The sequence below is a fragment of the Cucurbita pepo genome, chromosome 10, assembly GCF_057944985.1.
Source record: "Cucurbita pepo subsp. pepo isolate OVF chromosome 10, ASM5794498v1, whole genome shotgun sequence".
Lineage (NCBI taxonomy): Eukaryota > Viridiplantae > Streptophyta > Magnoliopsida > Cucurbitales > Cucurbitaceae > Cucurbita > Cucurbita pepo.
Window position 1 is genome coordinate 2,774,561 of NC_141807.1, and position 18,730 is coordinate 2,793,290.

Genomic DNA, 18,730 nt, shown 5'->3' on the forward strand with positions numbered 1-18,730 from the left:
ATAATAAATTTAAGCTAAAGTTTTGGATTAGGTAAAATTCGGTTTCCAATAATAATTTAAGCTAAAGTTTTTGAGTGTCGCATTTTTCTTAGTAATTATATAATTTGAGTGAATGTCTAAAATTAAACTACAAATTACTTATATATATATATATAAATAGGGTTAAGTTTGAACGAAGGGGAGTTTTCATATTGTTGGGTCAAAGTTTATTTGGTATGTTTTAATATAATCGATTAAATATGTAATGAAACCATAATATAAGAAGAGGACCACAACACAAAATTCTGACAAGACAGCCTCTGACATTCCTTACTACGTTTTTTTTTTTTTTTTTTTTTTTTTTTGTGATTTATGGTACAACAAAAATATTATAACTCAATGACCCATTAAAATAAAACGTACAGACCAATAATTCCTACATGAATTCAGCTCAGCTGTAAGAACAGGTTTTACATGCACAATATACGACCGAGCTCTCCTTTGTAATGGTGGGAATTTGTCAGCGGATTCTACTTCTTCTAACTGTCAAAACAGAGACACATTTTACAAACACTCACTCACTACATTTGTAGAGCATGTTTGAATTATGATATCGAATGCCTCTGGCTTCTGGACGGGGTCGACGATTTGGTTTCCTCTGCGTTTGAAGACCCCAGACTTTCTGATGTCTCCGAGCTACTGATCTCTCCGTTTCTGTCTTTGTTCGACCAAAGTTTCGAGAAGATCTTCTTTGATATCAGCATGCCCTTCATTTTATTTCCCGAAACCTTTTCAGCGTTGTTTTTAGTCACGTCACCATTTCCTAGCTTTAGAGCAGCAAGTTCGCCTTTTAAAGCTCTGATTTCATCAATAGTTGGTATGGCATCCCAGTCGTCCTCTGCGTTCGTTGTAGTTGATCTTGAGCTTCCATGAGATCCCCCTCCTGGTAATAAGGCCCTAATAGAACTCGGTAGATCAGGCGTACTGTCACCAGCTGATGCTGCCGAGGCTCGCATTTGTTCAAAGAACAGAACCTGAACAACGACACGCAATGGAAGTCGCTCGTTTTGCACTGCATGCAAACACGCATCAGGCGACAATTTTCTACAGTCCATTAATCGACAAATTTTCTTACGCTCGCTCTTGCTGATTCCAGGGTGTTCCTGCAGTGATGCAAGGTCAAATCTATGTTAAGGTTGTTCATACTATAATGCAGCTGCTTGAACTAAAACGGATTTAGAATATACCTTCAGGTACATATCAATGGCTCGGTATAATCCATCGTGAGATGGTCTGGAAAAGCTCGATACTGATTCAGCAAGGCGTATAAATTTCGAGATGGGTAAGTTAGGATCACGAGCAACTTCAGCAAGATAGCCATCTACCAGCTTTGCAACCATCAACTTGGAAGCATCAGAAACAAACTTGGGACTTCTAATCTCATGATATTCATTTTCCATGTGAAGATCAGTGTGGACGTCCTGCACCTGCGTCACAAACTCCTCGACAAGGCTTTGTACCATGTCAACGTCGTAAATAGTCGTCTCACCGGCAGGAGCTCGAACTAAAAGATCAGCCACGGTGGCCTCATCAAGCTGCTGACCAATTCTTTTCATCAGTTCAATTCTTCCCATCTCTCCACAATCTAGCAGAATTACTGCTTTTAACAACTTAAGAAAGAAGTGACAGGAGACTTCCCCCTTCCCTGATGGAAGTAGCTGCACTATTGTGTCCACCAGTAGTCTATTTTTAGCAATATCACCACCCTGGACCATACCTTTAGAAAATCCAGGTAATCTCCTCGACGCATACGCTTTCAAAGCTTCACCAAGAACATCACCACTGATTCTACCCCTCGTCTTAATCGTCGATATTACACGTTTGTATAAGTCAACTTGAAGCTCACAGAGATCTTCAACCCACCAGTCCTTCGGAACAACTTTCTGCGTTCTCACACCATTCCAATGAGAATCGTCACCATTTTCAGATGGAAGCTTCTTCCTGTTATAAGTGTACGACCATTCAACCTTCGAAGTATCGATGCAACACTTGGTAGCTATGGAATCAAGGCAGTGACTGACCACCTTAAGTTCCTCAGACCATGGAAGAAGAGACTTAGTTGTCTGAAGAACGATTATCGAGTCCTTCCAGCTTCTAAAAATACTCGAGTTGAGAAAGACCTCAATCTTGTAGATGAGATTCCCTTTCTCAATGGTTTCATACATCTCGAGATACTCGGCTGCACATCTAGCAGCGATGACATTGTATGCATTGAGTGTGACAATCATACCATAACAGAACTTTGCACAAATTTCAAAAGCAGCCGCTCCCCCAGGTATATCCAGGATATGGATTTCATCACTATTCTCTTCATTCGACAGAGCGACTAATTTTTGCAACCGAGCGCTTTTCGACAGAAGCGGAAACTACAATAACGAGAATGCTAAATGGTATTAGTACAACTTCTAAAAACATTATGTTTGTCCTGTTAAGAACTGTGAATAATATTCAGTCTTTTATTTTTAATCTTTGTTCAACTTTTGCTGCTAAAGAATAACAATCTTTCACATAAAACTGCAAAAGTTAATCTGCTAAACCTATCCATAGCTTCTAAGATAGGAATAATGACAAAAACGTGGTTTTACATATTATGTGAGATCCCACCTCGGTTGGTTGGAGAGGGGAATGAAGCATTCTTTATAAGGGTGTGAAAACCCCTTCCTAACAGACACGTTTTAAAAACCTTGAATGGAAGTTCAAAGACTAGTTATGATGTCAATCAAAGAATAATTCTAAACCTACTAATTTCAATAATATCAGGTTTGATTAATGAACAATAAATGCAGTGGATAGTGTGGATCTTGACTCTATCATACTCTTTAATGGCTTGTCACTGCCTCTGAAATAAATATGAACCAGATCCATACCTTGTGCAGATAAAACTTCACGTCTCCGACATTGACAGCAATGTCAGTGGCCAACTCGGTCGCTACATACCTGAAAGAAACAAGGATGATTCGAATCTCATTCATTAGCCAGCCTTGAGAGCTTACACAAGTTGAATACCGGGAATTGGGTTCAATTTTGGCTCATGGAAACTCTGTTTTGGATTATCTCTAGGTAACAGCTTAAGCCCACCACTTGCAAATATTGTCTGTTTTGGCCGATTAAGTATAGCCGTCAGTCTCATGGTTTTAAAACGCTTCTCTAGGGAGAGGTTTTCACACCCTTAAGAGGAATGCTTCATTCACCTCTCCAACCTATCACAATCCACCCTCTTGGGGGTCTAGCATCCTCACCGGCACACCGCCCGGTGTCTAGCTCTGTTACCATTTTTATGTACACTCTCATAAAAATGTAGTTCACCTCTCCAAAGATCTCACACCCTACCAAAAGTAATGGGAATTAGCAAACACAAAAGAATGAATGAATCAACACCAGAAGTTCCTGTGGTGTCTAGTTCATGAAAGTGGCAGTTGTATTCATTTGATGAACATATAAACTTATGATAGCATCAGCAGCATAAGGGGGAGGGAATGGAGAACAAAAAGCACATCGAAGGCAACTAAAAAGGAAATATGTCTCACCTAATTTTGTCCCCATCCGTCTGAAATGCATCAGGCTTGGATCCAAGTTTCATAAACTTCATGTTTTCGGTCAAGAAAACGGATCTGAGTATCTGTTTTCTTCCTCTTCTTCAAGATTGTCTATGTCAATCCAAAAAAAAACCCAGAAAGAATATATCCAGAGAAGTAGAAGACAAGCCACAGAAGTGGAAGGGCACACCAAAAATTGACCCGATCTCTTATTGTGAAAAGGGAGTGGGCAAATCTGGGGAGGTTTTTCCCTAGTGTGACCGAATCTTTTGAACAAACAAAGGGAGAAGCAGAAAGGGTTTCGATAATTTAATGAAATAAACACAGCCTGAAACTGAAAAAGTAGTAAACAAAAGATTGCTTCCTCAGTGAGTAACACTCCCCAAGGACCCCGGGGATAGAGGGTCGAATGGGTATGACATTACTAAGAAAACACCGTTAAAACGTATATAACTCGCAAAGCTGGAGACACCCCCACTTGCTAATACCTGACACCACCGTCCTTTCCTTTATTTCTTTATCCTTCCCTTCTAGATTTCGTTTTCCCTGTTGGGTTCTTTCTTATTTTACTTCACTTTCCAATGGGTCAAATACCCAAAATCCTTTCCAGTCCGTAGAGCCGCACAACTCAAAATTCCCAGCCCACTGTCTTGGATTTGAAAGCTCAACAACACCTGAAACTGCAAATACAAATATCCGTTGTAAGTTCGCACACCCAAGTTGTTTGGATTGAGAAGAAGAAATCAAGAGAATCACATGGATCCTTGGGTTGAACCTTTTGAAACACGTCGAATCAAGATATTTCAGAGGTGCAACGAATGCAAGACATGAAAATAAGGAACAATCACTAAAGAAGTGAGAGGTGAAGAAGGTGGGTGGATTTGGAGAAATTCCGGAAAAGAAAACAAAAGGGGGAAATGGGTAAGGGAGAAAGAAGGAATCAAGCAGAAGAAAGCAAACAGTAAGAAGATAAAAGTTAAAAAAAAAAAAAGAAGAGAGGGATGAGAGGAGGTGTTTGGGGTTTCCTTTTTCGCTTTGGCAAACACGAAGAATCAAATATCGATGGGGCACAACAATCAGAAACAATGTTCACAGAAGCGAGCACTCCAACCCTCAAACAACCCCACACAGACACAAAAGAAAGAAGGAAAGCAGCAAAAAGTAAAGTAAAGGAGCACCCATCAAAGATATGAGCTGTGCCCCATCTTTGACAGCCACCACAGCCACACAAACACAAAAGGCCAACCTCAGAATGTTCCCTTTTCTTTCTCTCTCTCTATATATCAAGTCTCAGGGCAACCCCTCCTTCTCCCTCTGAATCAGCACCACCGCCCCCACCACCGAGAAATCTTTGGGCGATGGAAATGGGGTTTTTGAGAAGCGAAGAGAAGCGAAGAGACGCATGAGGCCCCCACTCTTAGCTTTTGAACAATAAAAATAGCACGCTAATCTGACACCCATAACTTTGCTGCCCCCTTGGGCGACTACAACCAGCTGAGTCGCCCCTATCAATTTCGTCTTAGTACATGTCTTTGTGCGCATATGTTCACCCAAAGTAAACAACACACCACTGTTATACCAGAAAACGACCCCCTTCCTCTCCCCTTTCATCATATCTCCCTCCTTTTTCTTCCTCTGTTTTTATTATTTTGTCGCACAGAAAGAAAAAAAAGGAAAAGTAGATTCTTTTGTTCCTTCCTCTTTTTCTTTCCCTAACAAAAAAAAAAACCCATTCATCATTACCTTCTCTAATCACAAATTTACTCACTAAATTTAATTAATTATTTACATCAACCTTTAAATGAGTAATTTTCATTAAACATTAAGGATATTAAAGTAATTTCGAGAACGCATGGGGGAGAGGAAGAGGGTGGGAATTAGAAATAAGAAAAGATTGGGGGAGGGAATGATGAAAATATAAAATAATATTTTTGAACCTCAAATTGCAGATTCAATGAATGATACCCCCATTGCTTCCCATCATTACCTTCAAGATTTTGTATTCATTTTTTTCTTTAATATTAAAAAAAAAAAAACAATTTTAAATTATAAGGTCTCTGCAAATTTAAATTATGAACCTTATCTTCCTCTTCGAGATGGTCGAATTTCGACCCTTTTCTTAATCTACTTTTTAATTTATTTTATTCATTAAAACTTTTAATTTTAGGGTTTAGGGTTTAGTGTCCATGAGAATAAAATAATTTTTTTAATATATCCAAATGTTATTTTTTCATGAAAAGATGATTTACTTTTGAAAAAATTTACAAAAAAAAAAAACAATATTTTTATGTTTTTTTCCTAAAAAAAATAATATTAATTTGATTATCACAAAAATTGGTCTCTCCTTTTGAGAATCAAACCCACTTGCCTGCAATGTCTTTTTTTGGTGTTTTCCCATATGATGCACATGGAAAAGTGACATTATGTAGGATCCATGCAAAATACGAAAATTTTAATAATTATATTAATAATAATAATTAAAAACTATTGATGAACATAAATTTATTGACGTATTTAAAAAAATTAGAAAAAAATAAATAATTAGGTAGTTGGTGTTAATTTAGACATTTAGAATCTTAATGAAATTCATGTCACCTAAATTTAGAAGATTTACAAATTTGTCGTGTTTTATTGAAAATCATGTGCCTTAGTCAAATATCATGTGATTTTTGTATCATCTGTCTAACTTTACCTTGATATATTTATATATTTCTCGATGTGTGTTTACAATATAGTTTAACAAATAAGAAAATTACCGAGCTCTTCAATTAAATTAAAATTGTGAGTTAGTGTAAATTGTAGATGTGAAAATTTAATTGTCGTTTGAGTTTAATGAAAATGATGGAGACTTTATATTGTCGATTAAAATAAATATATGTTGAATATAATTAAATAAAATTTGTGAATTACAAGTGGAAAAAAAAAACACCTAAGATTATCAACTCCTAAGTAAAAAATTATCTAGACGCACTTTAAAATTGTCAACTCCTAAGTAAAAAATTATCTAGACGCACTTTAAAATCGTGACAAGCAAAAACATACAATATTTGTTAGCAGTGGCCTTGAGTGGTTACAATCACTAGCAAAACTAGATACCGAAGATCCTAATAAATGGAACTAAAAATTTAAAACATATTTTCATTGATACTGTTATTAGATCGTGAATTATCATGTCCATATAGAATACATTTCTATTGATACGAGATTTTTTTATAGAAAAATCAATAACAAAGTCATAAGAATGGTAATAAATTTGTGATGAAAGGAGAAAGTGGATATGCAAAGGCAGGCACTAAGGTGGTGTGTTGGGCATATTCTGAGAGAGCAGAAGAAGAATTGGTGGTGGTGGTGGTGGTGGTGCCTTTAATCTTATATGTGGTGTTGGTAGCTGAACCCAAATAAAGCCTGGATTTCAGCAGAATTTTGGTACACATAAAAACAACTCACCAAAACACTTACAAATCCACAGCTCAAAAAGAAACGCCTCATCTGAATCTCAATGTGGGCATCAGTAATAATCATCATTACCCATTCACATGCTCAACACATTCCCTTCATTTTTGGTACCCTAACCTCTCCCTACCCAAGACCCTCATTTATTTATTTATTTTTTTTTTTATTAATAAAAACGAACCATCCTTTGTAAGGGTGTAAAAAATTTTATCTAGTTGACGCGTTTTAAAATCGTGAGGCTAACGACGATACATAACAGGTCAAAACGAATCATATCTGCTAGGATGATGAGTATATCGATAATCCAACCCGTTATGATTTGTGTAATTATTAATGTAATATGAGAGGAGAAGGATGAGGAAGAGGATGAAGGGTTGAAATTGATGAGGTTTTGAAGTATGAAAGAGAATGATGAACATGGATGCATGGTGTCTTTATATATATATTATTTTATTCTCTCTCCCAAGTGCACCATGCATCCATCTTCAAACCACATTGAACGCATTGGGAAAACCCTTTTCTTTTTTAATTATTATTATTCTTCAGGATTGGAAGGGAAGAGAAACAGATGAATTAAAGGGGCAAAGAGAGGTGCATGGTGTCCCACTCCTTCTTGTCCATAATTTGTCCCGTAAATAAATATAGATTATATGCTATCAACGTTTTTTAGAACGAACTAACGAATTATATTTTTTAGAACAATATAACTTCGTTTTCTAGAAATGTTTTTAAGAAAATAGAGGTATAGGCTATGAAATATACCGATCGTGGTGACTTGCTTAAGAGCGAGAGTAAATATTGTACATAAATTTAAAAAACGAGTGACATAAATATTAATATTACTTTTTGCTTAATGGGTTTAGGAATTTATAGTCACATCTCCACTTCCCTCCATTTTGATTGTGCTCATTATTATCTTTTGGTGTACATACTTTAAAAGTATATATTATAACTTATGAATATAAATAGATACACCCACTTCAAGTTTGAGTTATAAAAGCACATATTTTTTACTAAGTGGTTCACATCACATTGAACATTAAAAAAAAAAAAAAAACTATTAATGCAACAAATATATTATAACATCAATTCTCTATAAAAACGAGGTTTCATTTCAAAATCACTTGATAAAGAGAAAATTAACTTATATAAAGTTGTGATCCAAGTCAACTCCGACTAAGTTATATAGTTTAAATTTAGTAGAATTAAGAAATGAAATAAGGTTAAGGTAGAGAGTGTGTGTGGGTGTGGGTGTAAAATATAAAGAAAAAAAAAAAAAAAAAAGATGTGTGGATTGAATTGGATTGGATGGGCATTTAATTATAATTTATAAACAACAAAACACAAAATTACAAAACATGCGTCTCTTCGCTGTTCTCTTCCTTCTCACTCCCTTCTTTTTCAACTTTCCATCATGCCCTCTTCCCCTTTCGCTTTGCTGTTTAATAATTATTGCCAATTCCCTCATTGTTCATTCCTTTTTAAAAAATGTTGTTTTTAAAACCAACTTACATGGCCCATTCATCTGTCTTCCTGTTTGTGGCTTCAACTAAAATGGAACCCATTTCCAAAGTTGGGCTCCAGTTGGGTTCGTAGCATTTCACACCAACTTGGCTCGTTTTAGAACGCCTTTTGGTCTCTAAACAGTACGAAGTAAATTTTGATTTCATTTCTTGATCTGTAATGTACACAAAGAATGATGCTGTTGAATAAAAAAAATTTACAGATTGAATTTGATTATACAAAAACATACGAGTTTTGTTTCGCCCTCATACGTATATGGTATCTATCGTCAAAAAGAATGGTGCTCTTGCTACTCCCTTTGTCCTCAGAATCTTTTTTACTAACAGTTTCCATTTTATTTCATCTTTCCTGCCCTGTTTCCTAGTCCTGTCCTTGAAATTCCTGAAATCGCGGAACATTCTCGTAAGTTGAATTCGAATTGATTCATGATTAACAAGAGCTGAAGGCAAAGGAGAATGGAAAAAAGGAGACGGATTGTGATAAATTACCTGCACAAAGGGACTCTACAGAGATCAGAATCTGCACAAAGATGAGAGTGCAACTCCAAGAGCTGCCACATTCTCTTGCACTGGGTACAGCCACCAGGGGCTCTTAATTTGCAGCCTGCAAAGTGGCGGATAAGCAATTCCAGCCCCTTGCAGGCTGCATATTTACATGGCGGCTGGTTCGCCTTGAAGTCTTTGTCGTGTGGGCCGATTGTGCGACAACCATCTCTACATATATGAACAAGAGCCTCCATTGCCTCAAATAGTTCCAAATAGACCTTCCTTTCGTTCATTCTCTTCACTCTTTTCTTTTGCCTCTGAAAGTAAAATTTGAAAGATCAGTTTAGAGAAAGGCCAGCCAGAGACTAAGCTCTTTACGGAGTCAAGACACCATTTGATTTGAGGAGAAAAGAACACAGAGAGAAAGAGAGATGTGTTACATTGTCTTCGTCGATCACTGATCCAAGAAGTTCCTTTTCGAGTACTGGGTGGCTTTGCTGCATTGCTTGCCACGAGTCGGTGGAAGAAACAGCTTTGAAGTTTTTTAGGATCATACGGTGGCAAAGAAGGCTGAGACGGGGAGCATCACACAGCAATGCAAGTTGAAAAACGTCTACTACATTTTCAAGTGTCAGCAAATCACGACCCAGTTGCCTCTCACACTCTTTCTTCAACTGAGGAACCACATATACATGTGACAGCACCAGCAGGGGCAATACAAATTCCTCCATTTGTTCTTTCTCGTATCTAAAATAAAATGTTGTAATAAATCAGAAAACACAACCAAATTCGTATGTCCTAAGATGTGACACACAGGATTTTGGTAGATGACATCCAACTTCCAGTGGGGAGAAAAAACTCATAGTTCCATTCATGATAAGTTTCAAAATGTCCCTATTATTGTCATAATTAAATGTGGGCACACAAAGATCATGAAAATTCCAATGGCAAGTCAATTAGCGAAAACTAACGATTTAACTAAATTAATTAACTAACAAAACTAAACCAGTAAACTCATATTTTCTTCCTACAATAACATGCTTCTTCTCATAGTAAACAATTGGAAAATGGATATATCTTATGTTTGAATTAAAAATGTCTTAAATGGTTAGATATCCATAGAAAAACCTTCCGGGATATTATTGGCAGAATCACTGCAATCCAAAATTTTATTTCTTGAAGTCTGATTAGAAGGTTTTGAAGTCTGAAATCAATGATCAAATCACTAAACAGTACAAGAAAAGCATTGAACTGGCAGGTATATTATTTGCAAAATCAATATTATCCGAAGTTTTATTTCTGTAAGTCTGAATAGAAAAGGATTTGAAGCCTGAAATCTATTATCTATATGAATGATCATATCACAAAACACTAAAAGAAAAGCATTTACCTGCAAGAGTACAGGTATCTAACGAATACTTTAACGGCATCAGGTGGAACTCCACGGATCGAAATCGATCGCTTCCTACCAGACTTTTTTGATTGCTTTAATATGCCTTTTATCACAGGAGAAGCCATGCCCTGCAAGAAAATTACAGGAAGATAACCGAATCACTAATTGAACTAGGATGTAGCATGGCAATAACCTTCATATTTTTCAGTTAGAAAATGCAAAATTTGACAAGTTTTCTTCTTAATAGAAATGGATTTATCTTTTAACCAGCACATCTTTTAGCAAAGTTTCCATTGAATGAGATATTAAAATTGCAGGAAACTTCTTTTAGGTTATGAACGAAATGGTGGGATTAAAATAACTTACGAGGATATAGGCATGTGCATACACAATGCCACCATGATCCGTATGAATAGAAACATCTGCTCCATAAGCTTCGTCAAAGAGGCCGTCCCAGAGGTCTCTTGTTGCAGTGGAGACGCAGCTGTATCCTCTTTCTAAGGATTCACTTGAGACCCAACCCTTCTGCAGATGACTACTGATTGCAGATTTGGGCAATGGAGGTGGCAGTGGGATGGTATTTGCCTTGGCTGGGATTAAATCCAAGCAAATATTTTCTGTATTCTCCATTAATTTACTTTCAAAAACTCCAAACCTGTGAGTTAGCAAAATTAAATAGAATAATCAAGACATGTTCAACTGTCGGTAAACGAGCATCATAGAAATTCCCAGGAGTTCAAGATGGTGCCAACCAAAAAGTGATACAGTCAAATTAAAAACAAATTCGAACAAAAATCCCAACCCGCTAAATAATTTAGTTGGATTGACACTGAAATAACTCCTTTGGATGCCCAAATTTTTACCAAAGAATCAAAACAGTCACGCTTCGACTAGATAAAAGATAATCTCCTGGTTCTTTCAATCTAGTATTCTTAAAAATGAATATATATATATATATATATCCTAGAAAATTGAAAACATGAAGAAGGATCAAAAAAGGATACTCGATATGACTCCGAAAATGACGAAAAGCTAGTCCATCCTTCGGATTCAGGAGGATTAAAGCAAATGGGAAACAAAAAAAGAACAAGCCTATCTCTATTTTGCTCCTGTTCAGACAATCCAATAAATCTTCATTTGGCATAAAAAGCAGGAAGCAAACTAGAACAAAAACAAAGTAAAAAAATCCCTAATCCCGAAAATTTAGCATCCCCAGATTGAAAATTCGAAACCGAATGTAAAGCAGTTTCATCTATTCTCCTAGTAACGTCTAGACTTCAATAGAGAGTAATGAAACGGTAGAGAGATTGCTGACCTTCCGATTTGACGTTCGTAAACGCTTCGAGAAACTGATTATAAAGAAAATGGCGTCCGCCGGTAGCCGTACGCAGAAAATTCAGAGAGTGGACAGGGAGACGGATGGATTAACAGAGGGAAATTAAGGCTTAGAGAGGGACAGCCTTTTATAGGTGATCTGGAAATCTTGGACGCGGTAACCGGAGAGATGGAATTTAATAAAATTTAGAGAATGGAAAAAGAAAAATGGACAAAATAAATCGACGTTGCGACACGTGGCGACTTGGGGGATGAGAACGGAAATGGAAATGACGTGGAAATGTTGTGTGCTGATGCAGATCCACGTCGGACTTTCTCTTATCCTTTAATTTCATTTTATGTTAGCTATGTACGCGCTTAGGTCTCGAGTCATACCCACCTACCTTTTCAAACTAATTCAGCGGCCACTATAATTTCATATTTTTTCTTTTTTTTTTTTTATAGAAAAATTATAATTAACCCTTAATTATCAAAAGTTTAAATATCGATGTAATCTTGATACTGGGCCGGGCCAAGTGTACAGATGTTGGGAACGGTTGTTCTTGGGCCTAATCCTGATCCATCACTTAAAAAAGGGCGCGAAAAAGTTCGTCTCCGACGATTGGTAAGAAGAGCACGCAACCGCCGATCGGAGTCGAATTCTCCGCTCACGCCATCAAATTCTGAAGCACAGAGAACGAAGCGATTCTCCTCCATTGCCGGATGGAAGGAATTAGCAGTTTTGGCGTTAGTTTCAGTTTCCGATGATTCTGTTTGAAGATGAAGGAAGAACTTCAACTCCGTTGCAGAAAGGGATATCGAAGCAAAGTAAGTAGTAGTCTGTTCGCTATGGAGAAGAAGTTGCGTCGTTCTGTTGAATCCTCGACGGACGAATTCGTTTTCTCTGCTGTAAAACTAAGTCTCAAGTCATCAAAGCACACGCTAAAAATCATAATTCATGGCGAGAATCACTGATCTCTCAGTCACTCCGTTTCTTGCTCTCCCGATCGTTGACGCAAAAGGAAGTAGGTGGATGTGCACAAGGTTTATATGCTTCGCGAGGCATTTTCTTTGTTTGATTTTAAAGGTGAGAGTATTGAAGATTTGAAACTTCTGCTAATTCGTTGCGTTATTGCTCCTTTGTATTTGAAAACCGAGAATGGTCGTCGGTTTGTGGCATATACATTTTTTTTCCGTGAGCGTATAATCTTGCTCGTGAATCTTTGATAACAATAAGTTAATAGACCGCACTTCTATAAGCACTCATGTACAGTTTGCTCGGGATACTGCTTATGGATGAAAGTATTTAAGCTTTAGTTAGTATGAGACTCTTATCATCCTGCTAAATATCTTTCCAGGATGCAAATTCAAATGTTTGTCAAAATTCATTGCATCTACTTTTGGATATATTTCCTCTTGAAAATCCAGATGCTACAAAAGAGCTGAAAGTGTTTGATAGACAGTTCTTTTTAATAGTTCTCATGGATGAAAGTCCAGATGTGAGAGTTGTAGCAGTTGAAGGTTGAGGCATTTGATGCTGGACAATTCTCTTTCGGTAAGGATAGCTCTAGCAGATCTCCTCCTCCTCATCAGGGATGTTCGTGATTTCCAGTTTAACAAGGTCAGGGCATCCTATAACTAATTTTTGTAGTAAAAATGCTGCAAAGGCGGGCTGTATCCATAATGTATCCCCAAATCTCTCTGCAGGTGGTTAGTTTGGATGTATTGTTAACTGTTCATGCACATGACCAACCCATTATTAGTAAGAAAATTACTAGATTGCTGATGTCTTCGTATTTTCCCACCAAAGTATCAATTGAAGAGGCAAGATTTTGTGAATTTGCTGCTTCAGAAGGGGCATCTCTTAAGTCCATTGTGGAACCTGTTCGAGCACTAATCAATTTGGTTTCGTCCTCTGCCGAGCTAGATGCAAATTACATTGATGGTTTAATTCTTTCAGCTAAATACCTAGGCGGCTGCATTTCAAGAGAGCCATGTTACAAGATCGATCTCAAAGATTTGTTCACTGCTGAAAACTTGAAATGCTTGGTCTCTGTAGCAGAATCTGGGCGTGCTCGATCTTCTTTATTCAACATTGTTTCCTCGTTCTCTCCTAATGGTCTTACGGGTCTTCTTGAGGAGTGCATGCAATTAATTACTAATTGTCGTGGTTTATCAGGAAACATAGAAAAGCAAGCTGAAGTGAGGTCTGGCCATAAGTTTTTCCAGGCTTGTGATGCATTGGATGTTATGTTCGAAGCCATGGCATTGATACTATAGAAATCTGCTTATCATTGCTACATTAATTTTGGAACTGATATACCAAAGCTCAGTGTTTGAGCAGGCCAAATTCTATTTTCCCGCATGGTTATCAATGGTTTAAAAGATTGAACTTTTGGACATGAGGGAAGATTCTGCCGAGGAGAACAACGATGACAGATCTTTCCACGAACACGAGTTCTCCATTTTTAAGAAATTTCTGAAGATGTTTGTCACATTTCTAAAAAGAGATCACCACATCTTGGATGCAGTTGGAGTGGTTTTTATGGTTGGTTCAGAAATTGGCTTGGGAAGAAGGATTTTGGGCTGGTACTCGGACTTCTACAGTTTGTTTGCCGAAGCCTATACAGTGCTGAGGACAGAGAGTGGGGGCAATACGATGTTGGCTTCTTTACAACGTAGATATCCTCATGTAGAGAGGGAAACAGAACAATGTAATGGAGAGGGACGTCATGAATTAGATAAGGCAAAGACTTTGCTTGAACCTATATGGTTGTACCACATTTTCGAAACTGGTAAGCTTTCAATGGTGACTGAATAGACAAACATTATGTTCCTTTATCTTTCATTTTTCCTATAAGAAAGTTACCCATTAATAGTGAAGCCAAGAGTGGCTAAATCAGTAGAGCCTTAAATTGGTCAAGTAGATTGTAGTGAGGATATTGGGCCAAAAAGGAAGCACAGCCTGCACAGTCCATGAGAAGACTCGTGGCCTTTGACAGACGACAAACTATTCAAGTGGGTGGAGAGCCAGTTTTCAATTTCGTGGGGAGAAGATTATTGGTTCGGTCCCATGAAGTGAAAACTGAAAAGTAACCATTGGCCGTCTAAAGGAAGGCGCAGCCTTAAGACCACGACAGGGACCAGCCCACATCAACTTTTATAGAATGTGTTGGAAGAGAAGATGGGATGGGGGAAGCGAAGATTTGGAGTGTCAACGATGAAACAGAACTTAGCATGTAATTTGTGTGGCTGGTTATTCTCGCTCGCTCTTCATACAAGGCTAAGTGGTTGAAAACTTGAACGTGAGCTCAGGTATGATAAACGTAGCCCATGTTTTACACGCACTCACGTTTCTGCTTCCATAATTTGTAATTTTAAAGCGAACACTCCTCCCACCTTCTGTGGGCCAAAAGTAGCATCAGCGTCACTGGGAAAAGAGGTTTTTTGCTTTAGTGGGGGCCATAATGGAAAAGCAAGAAAACTGATGGCTTAAATAAAGAACAGCAGACCAGAACACCCTCCTCCTCCCTTCCTCTGTCAATTCCCATACGAAAGATCCTAGACTTTTTCAAAAGTTTCCAACCAAAAGAAATACGTAAATTTAGAGAAAGAGAATTGAAAGACAGGATGAGGGCCACTGCAACCCATTTGTGCCACTACTAATGGGCCAACACCTTTGCAAGAGATTCCCCTAAAGACAACTCAACTCTCACCGGCCGTCCTAAGATTCCAAAGCCTCCTCCTCAGGCTCTCTAAGTTCCCTAAACCCAATGCCTTCTTTTACCCTTCTCCTGCTTTTTCATACCCTCCAATTTGGATTGTTTAATCCTCAATTTAATATCATTTAAGCTTGCTTGCTTCTCAATGCCATTTTGCTTCCTGATATCATCTTATCACAAAATCTCGCTCCACTAACTCCACTACTAAATTTGGACCTCTCTTTTCTTCCTAATGTGACGATTGTGGGGATCCTTTTCTTTTTAATAATGATTCTTCTATAAAAGTGGTCATTTTCCTATACAGTCCAACAATATTGCACTTCCTTAGTACCCAAATAAAAATGGTAGTCAAACCTGAATTTGAGACTTTGATTTCAAATCCACTTAACTATATTATATGCACACACATATGAGCTGCTGCCGGTTTGAATACAATTAAAAACATCTTAATTGTTAGAAGGGAAATGAACTTTTATTATCCTGATCTGGTCAATTTTTTTTTTCACGTAATATATGGAAGGAAAGAATAATCCTCTAAAATAAATATTTATAAAAATAAATAAAATATAAAGCCTATTGTAGCGATATTTTATGCATGGTGCATTGTATTCATATTCACGAAGAGCTTCTATAATGGAAAGAAAAAAGGTTCATATAAATGGGAAATAGTGAGAAATCAAGAATTAAAATGTGCCTCAATTCTATTAAAATCACTCAGATCGGATAATTTAATTTATCTTCCTTTTTTTCTTTTTTTCTTTCCAAACACGGTTTTGTACCGAAATCTCCCCCGTCCTTCAGGCATGTGCAAAAAGTTATTGAACCGAACCGGTCCATTTTCATGATCCAACTAGTTCTGGTCAAGGTCTCCATGCACTGGCCCACACCACCGGCTGCTCTTTCCACGTCAAGAATATTCCGGCGACGTCGGAGTTCTGTGTCATTGCCCATCCTTCCTTGTATCTCCTCAACAGCGCTCTGACGTCGTCGCATACTTCGTCGCTGAACGTCACCGGACTGAATCCGTTTCCATGCAGCCGCTGAGCCCACCTCACAGCCGATTCCCGTCTCTCAACCGAGTCGGCCGCAGAGCAAGCCACCAGGTCCACGATTGCCCTACCGGCAGCTCTCTCGAGCATCAACCGCTCGTTGCTCGTCCTCGTGAAACTTTCGTCCAATGTCTCGAAGTAAACCCTAAACCAACGCAAACATTCTTGGAAACCTCTCAGAAATTCAGTCCCATCGACGCCTACGTCGAGATCGGCTTCCTCTTCTATCACTGTGATTATCCGCGGCCGTAAACTGCGGAAAGAAGAAATCAAAAAATCTCGGCGGTTGTTAATCGCCGTAATGGAACGTAAGGCTCCGACGCAGTTGATGGCAAGTGCCTCGTCTTCTTTGATATCTAATTTGGCGAAGTCCAATTCCGAAAGGTCACCAGAATGGTACAGAGCATTGAATTTGAAAGGTACGCCCATAAGCCTAGCGAACTTTTCCATTCTCGTACCTATTTCCTTCATTACTTTTTGAGATGCAGACACTCCGGTTCCATTACCGGGCTTGGTGGTGACGATCGTGGTGAGACGAAGGTGCGGCGTGTCGTCCGTACGAGTCGCGAGAGCTTCTAGCAAAGTAGGCCACTGAGTGCAATACGTGCTACTGATATCGATTATGTGTAGCTTCGATTCGCCTTCTAAGGCCTCAATTAATGCGCCATTGCAAGAAACATGCCCAAAAGTGGTCCAGGGGCTAACCTCCTGAAACTTGAGCATCACTTTCCTAGTTGAATCGAATGAGCATGTTTTCTCTGAGGCAGAGGCCAAAGCGCAATAATTACGGTCGCCGGAATCTGTCATGCGGCTAAACAAGGCCTGCAGGAAATAGGCAGCCAGCTTTTGATCCGTATCCCCATAGGGGGAGCTAAGTTCGTTTAGCATCCACATGAGTTGGTGAACGCGGGCGCTGTTCCTCTCAGAAATTGCCCTGGCCGTCTCAAGGAGAATATCGACAGCCCACCTGCCGGAAAATTCGAAGTTGATGTCGGGAGAGGGGGAGACGTATGAGAATTGATCGATGGGTGTGGGAGTGGCGGTGGAAGGTGGGTGTGGATGGTATGGATTGTAGTATTGTCTAGAATTACTAGAGGATGAGAAATCTTCGTCATCCATGAGAAGGTTGTAGCATTCTTGGTCGTCGTCCTGTTGATGGTACTGATATTGGTTCTGTCTGGAAGATCTAGAGCTGCTAGAATTGGTCCTGCTGGAATTGTAAGATTGCTCAGATTGGAGATTGACAAGCCGAAACAAGGTATCCATTTAAGACCCACATCAAAAAACTCGAAATCTCTCTAGTTTTTTGGACATAGAACAAGTTGGTTAAACAGAGAAGAATGAGGGGGGAGGAAGGGTTCAAAGTTCTGTGATGTCTCAAAGCAAGGCGTGGGAGGTGATCTTCTTTTTATGGGCTAATCTCAAATCAAAAACCCATATTCAGCATATTTGTTGGGATTGTGTGTAGAAAAGAAGAGATGAGAAATGGAATTGTTGGCTGACAAAAAGATGATAAAGTGTGAGAAAAAGGATTAGCTTTTGTTTTCATTGTTTTTGAGAAGGAAGAAGAATAAGAGAGAAAGGAGTTAATATTATTATTACAAGTTGGGTTTGTGAGTGGAGGCAGCAGGCGTGCCATTTGGAGTTTGGTAAGGTAAAGCTGCCGGCGTGCATCACCATCATCAAGCCCACCACCATCATCATAGACATATACCACATATACCAAACCCACACACTCCCATTTCTCTGCCTTCCCTTCCCTTCCCTTCCCCCACTTTCTAGGGAATGCTCTCCCATCTTAGTCTTGTTTCTCCAAATACCATAAACCATTCTTCTTCTTCTTCTTCTTCTTCTTCTTCTTCTACTTCTTCTTCTTCTTCCCTTTTTTAGTTCAAGTATTCTGTGCTTCATCTACCTACAAAAATGGTCTCTTTCATTCTGTTTAGGTTATAGGACATTTTTGTTTTTATGTTGGAATCTCCATTTGTAGATATGAATGTATTAGAGATTGGTGTGAGTGAATGGTTCATTCTATGTGAGAATGTATGGTTGTTGTTGTCGTTGTTGTGTGGATGAATGATTGGTTGAACACTCCATTTTTAGAAATTATGTTATGTTGTCCACCACACCCCATCATTTCCATCTCTTTTTTCACATCATTTATCTTTCTTTACATCATATATTTCTTGAATTTAATCCTCACTTCGACTCAATC

At 38.4% G+C, this 18,730-nt stretch overlaps 3 protein-coding genes and 1 non-coding gene across 8 annotated transcripts; 1 reads left to right on the forward strand and 3 right to left on the reverse strand.

Annotated features, from left to right (window-relative positions):
- Positions 1-366: 366 nt before the first annotated feature.
- LOC111803712 (phototropic-responsive NPH3 family protein NPY4) lies at positions 367-5,142 on the reverse strand. 3 transcript variants are annotated; one of them, XM_087127897.1, is made up of 5 exons: positions 4,822-5,142; positions 3,567-4,255; positions 2,907-2,976; positions 1,227-2,405; positions 367-1,142 (listed from the first exon to the last, which is right to left on the reverse strand). In XM_087127897.1, the coding sequence occupies exons 2-5, from the start codon at positions 3,626-3,628 to the stop codon at positions 585-587; spliced, it is 1,869 nt and encodes a 622-aa protein (XP_086984023.1). In that variant the 5' UTR covers positions 3,629-4,255; positions 4,822-5,142; the 3' UTR covers positions 367-584. The 3 variants fall into 3 exon arrangements, with proteins under 3 accessions (XP_086984023.1, XP_086984021.1, XP_086984022.1); XM_087127895.1 differs by lacking the exon at positions 4,822-5,142 and adding an exon at positions 4,351-4,811; XM_087127896.1 differs by lacking the exon at positions 4,822-5,142 and adding an exon at positions 4,332-4,811.
- Positions 5,143-8,495: 3,353 nt separating this feature from the next.
- On the reverse strand, positions 8,496-11,903 carry BT4 (BTB and TAZ domain protein 4). Of its 3 annotated transcripts, none has more exons than XM_023687557.2 (7): positions 11,746-11,903; positions 10,797-11,085; positions 10,428-10,558; positions 9,478-9,784; positions 9,041-9,354; positions 8,782-8,933; positions 8,496-8,667 (listed from the first exon to the last, which is right to left on the reverse strand). In XM_023687557.2, the coding sequence occupies exons 2-6, from the start codon at positions 11,058-11,060 to the stop codon at positions 8,798-8,800; spliced, it is 1,152 nt and encodes a 383-aa protein (XP_023543325.2). In that variant the 5' UTR covers positions 11,061-11,085; positions 11,746-11,903; the 3' UTR covers positions 8,496-8,667; positions 8,782-8,797. The 3 variants fall into 3 exon arrangements, with proteins under 3 accessions (XP_023543325.2, XP_023543324.2, XP_023543323.2); XM_023687556.2 differs by having other exon boundaries at positions 8,496-8,706; XM_023687555.2 differs by having other exon boundaries at positions 8,496-8,933.
- Positions 11,904-12,288: 385 nt separating this feature from the next.
- Positions 12,289-14,585, forward strand: LOC111804340 (uncharacterized). Its single transcript, XR_015422657.1, has 3 exons — positions 12,289-12,516; positions 13,103-13,365; positions 13,452-14,585. It is a non-coding gene; the product is annotated as an uncharacterized LOC111804340 (transcript).
- A 1,562-nt stretch (positions 14,586-16,147) lies between these two features.
- LOC111803370 (protein SHORT-ROOT-like) lies at positions 16,148-18,662 on the reverse strand. The gene has a single exon (XM_023687735.2). It carries the CDS (start codon positions 17,779-17,781, stop codon positions 16,327-16,329), a length of 1,455 nt encoding a protein of 484 aa, XP_023543503.1. The 5' UTR covers positions 17,782-18,662; the 3' UTR covers positions 16,148-16,326.
- Between the last annotated feature and the right edge of the window lie 68 nt (positions 18,663-18,730).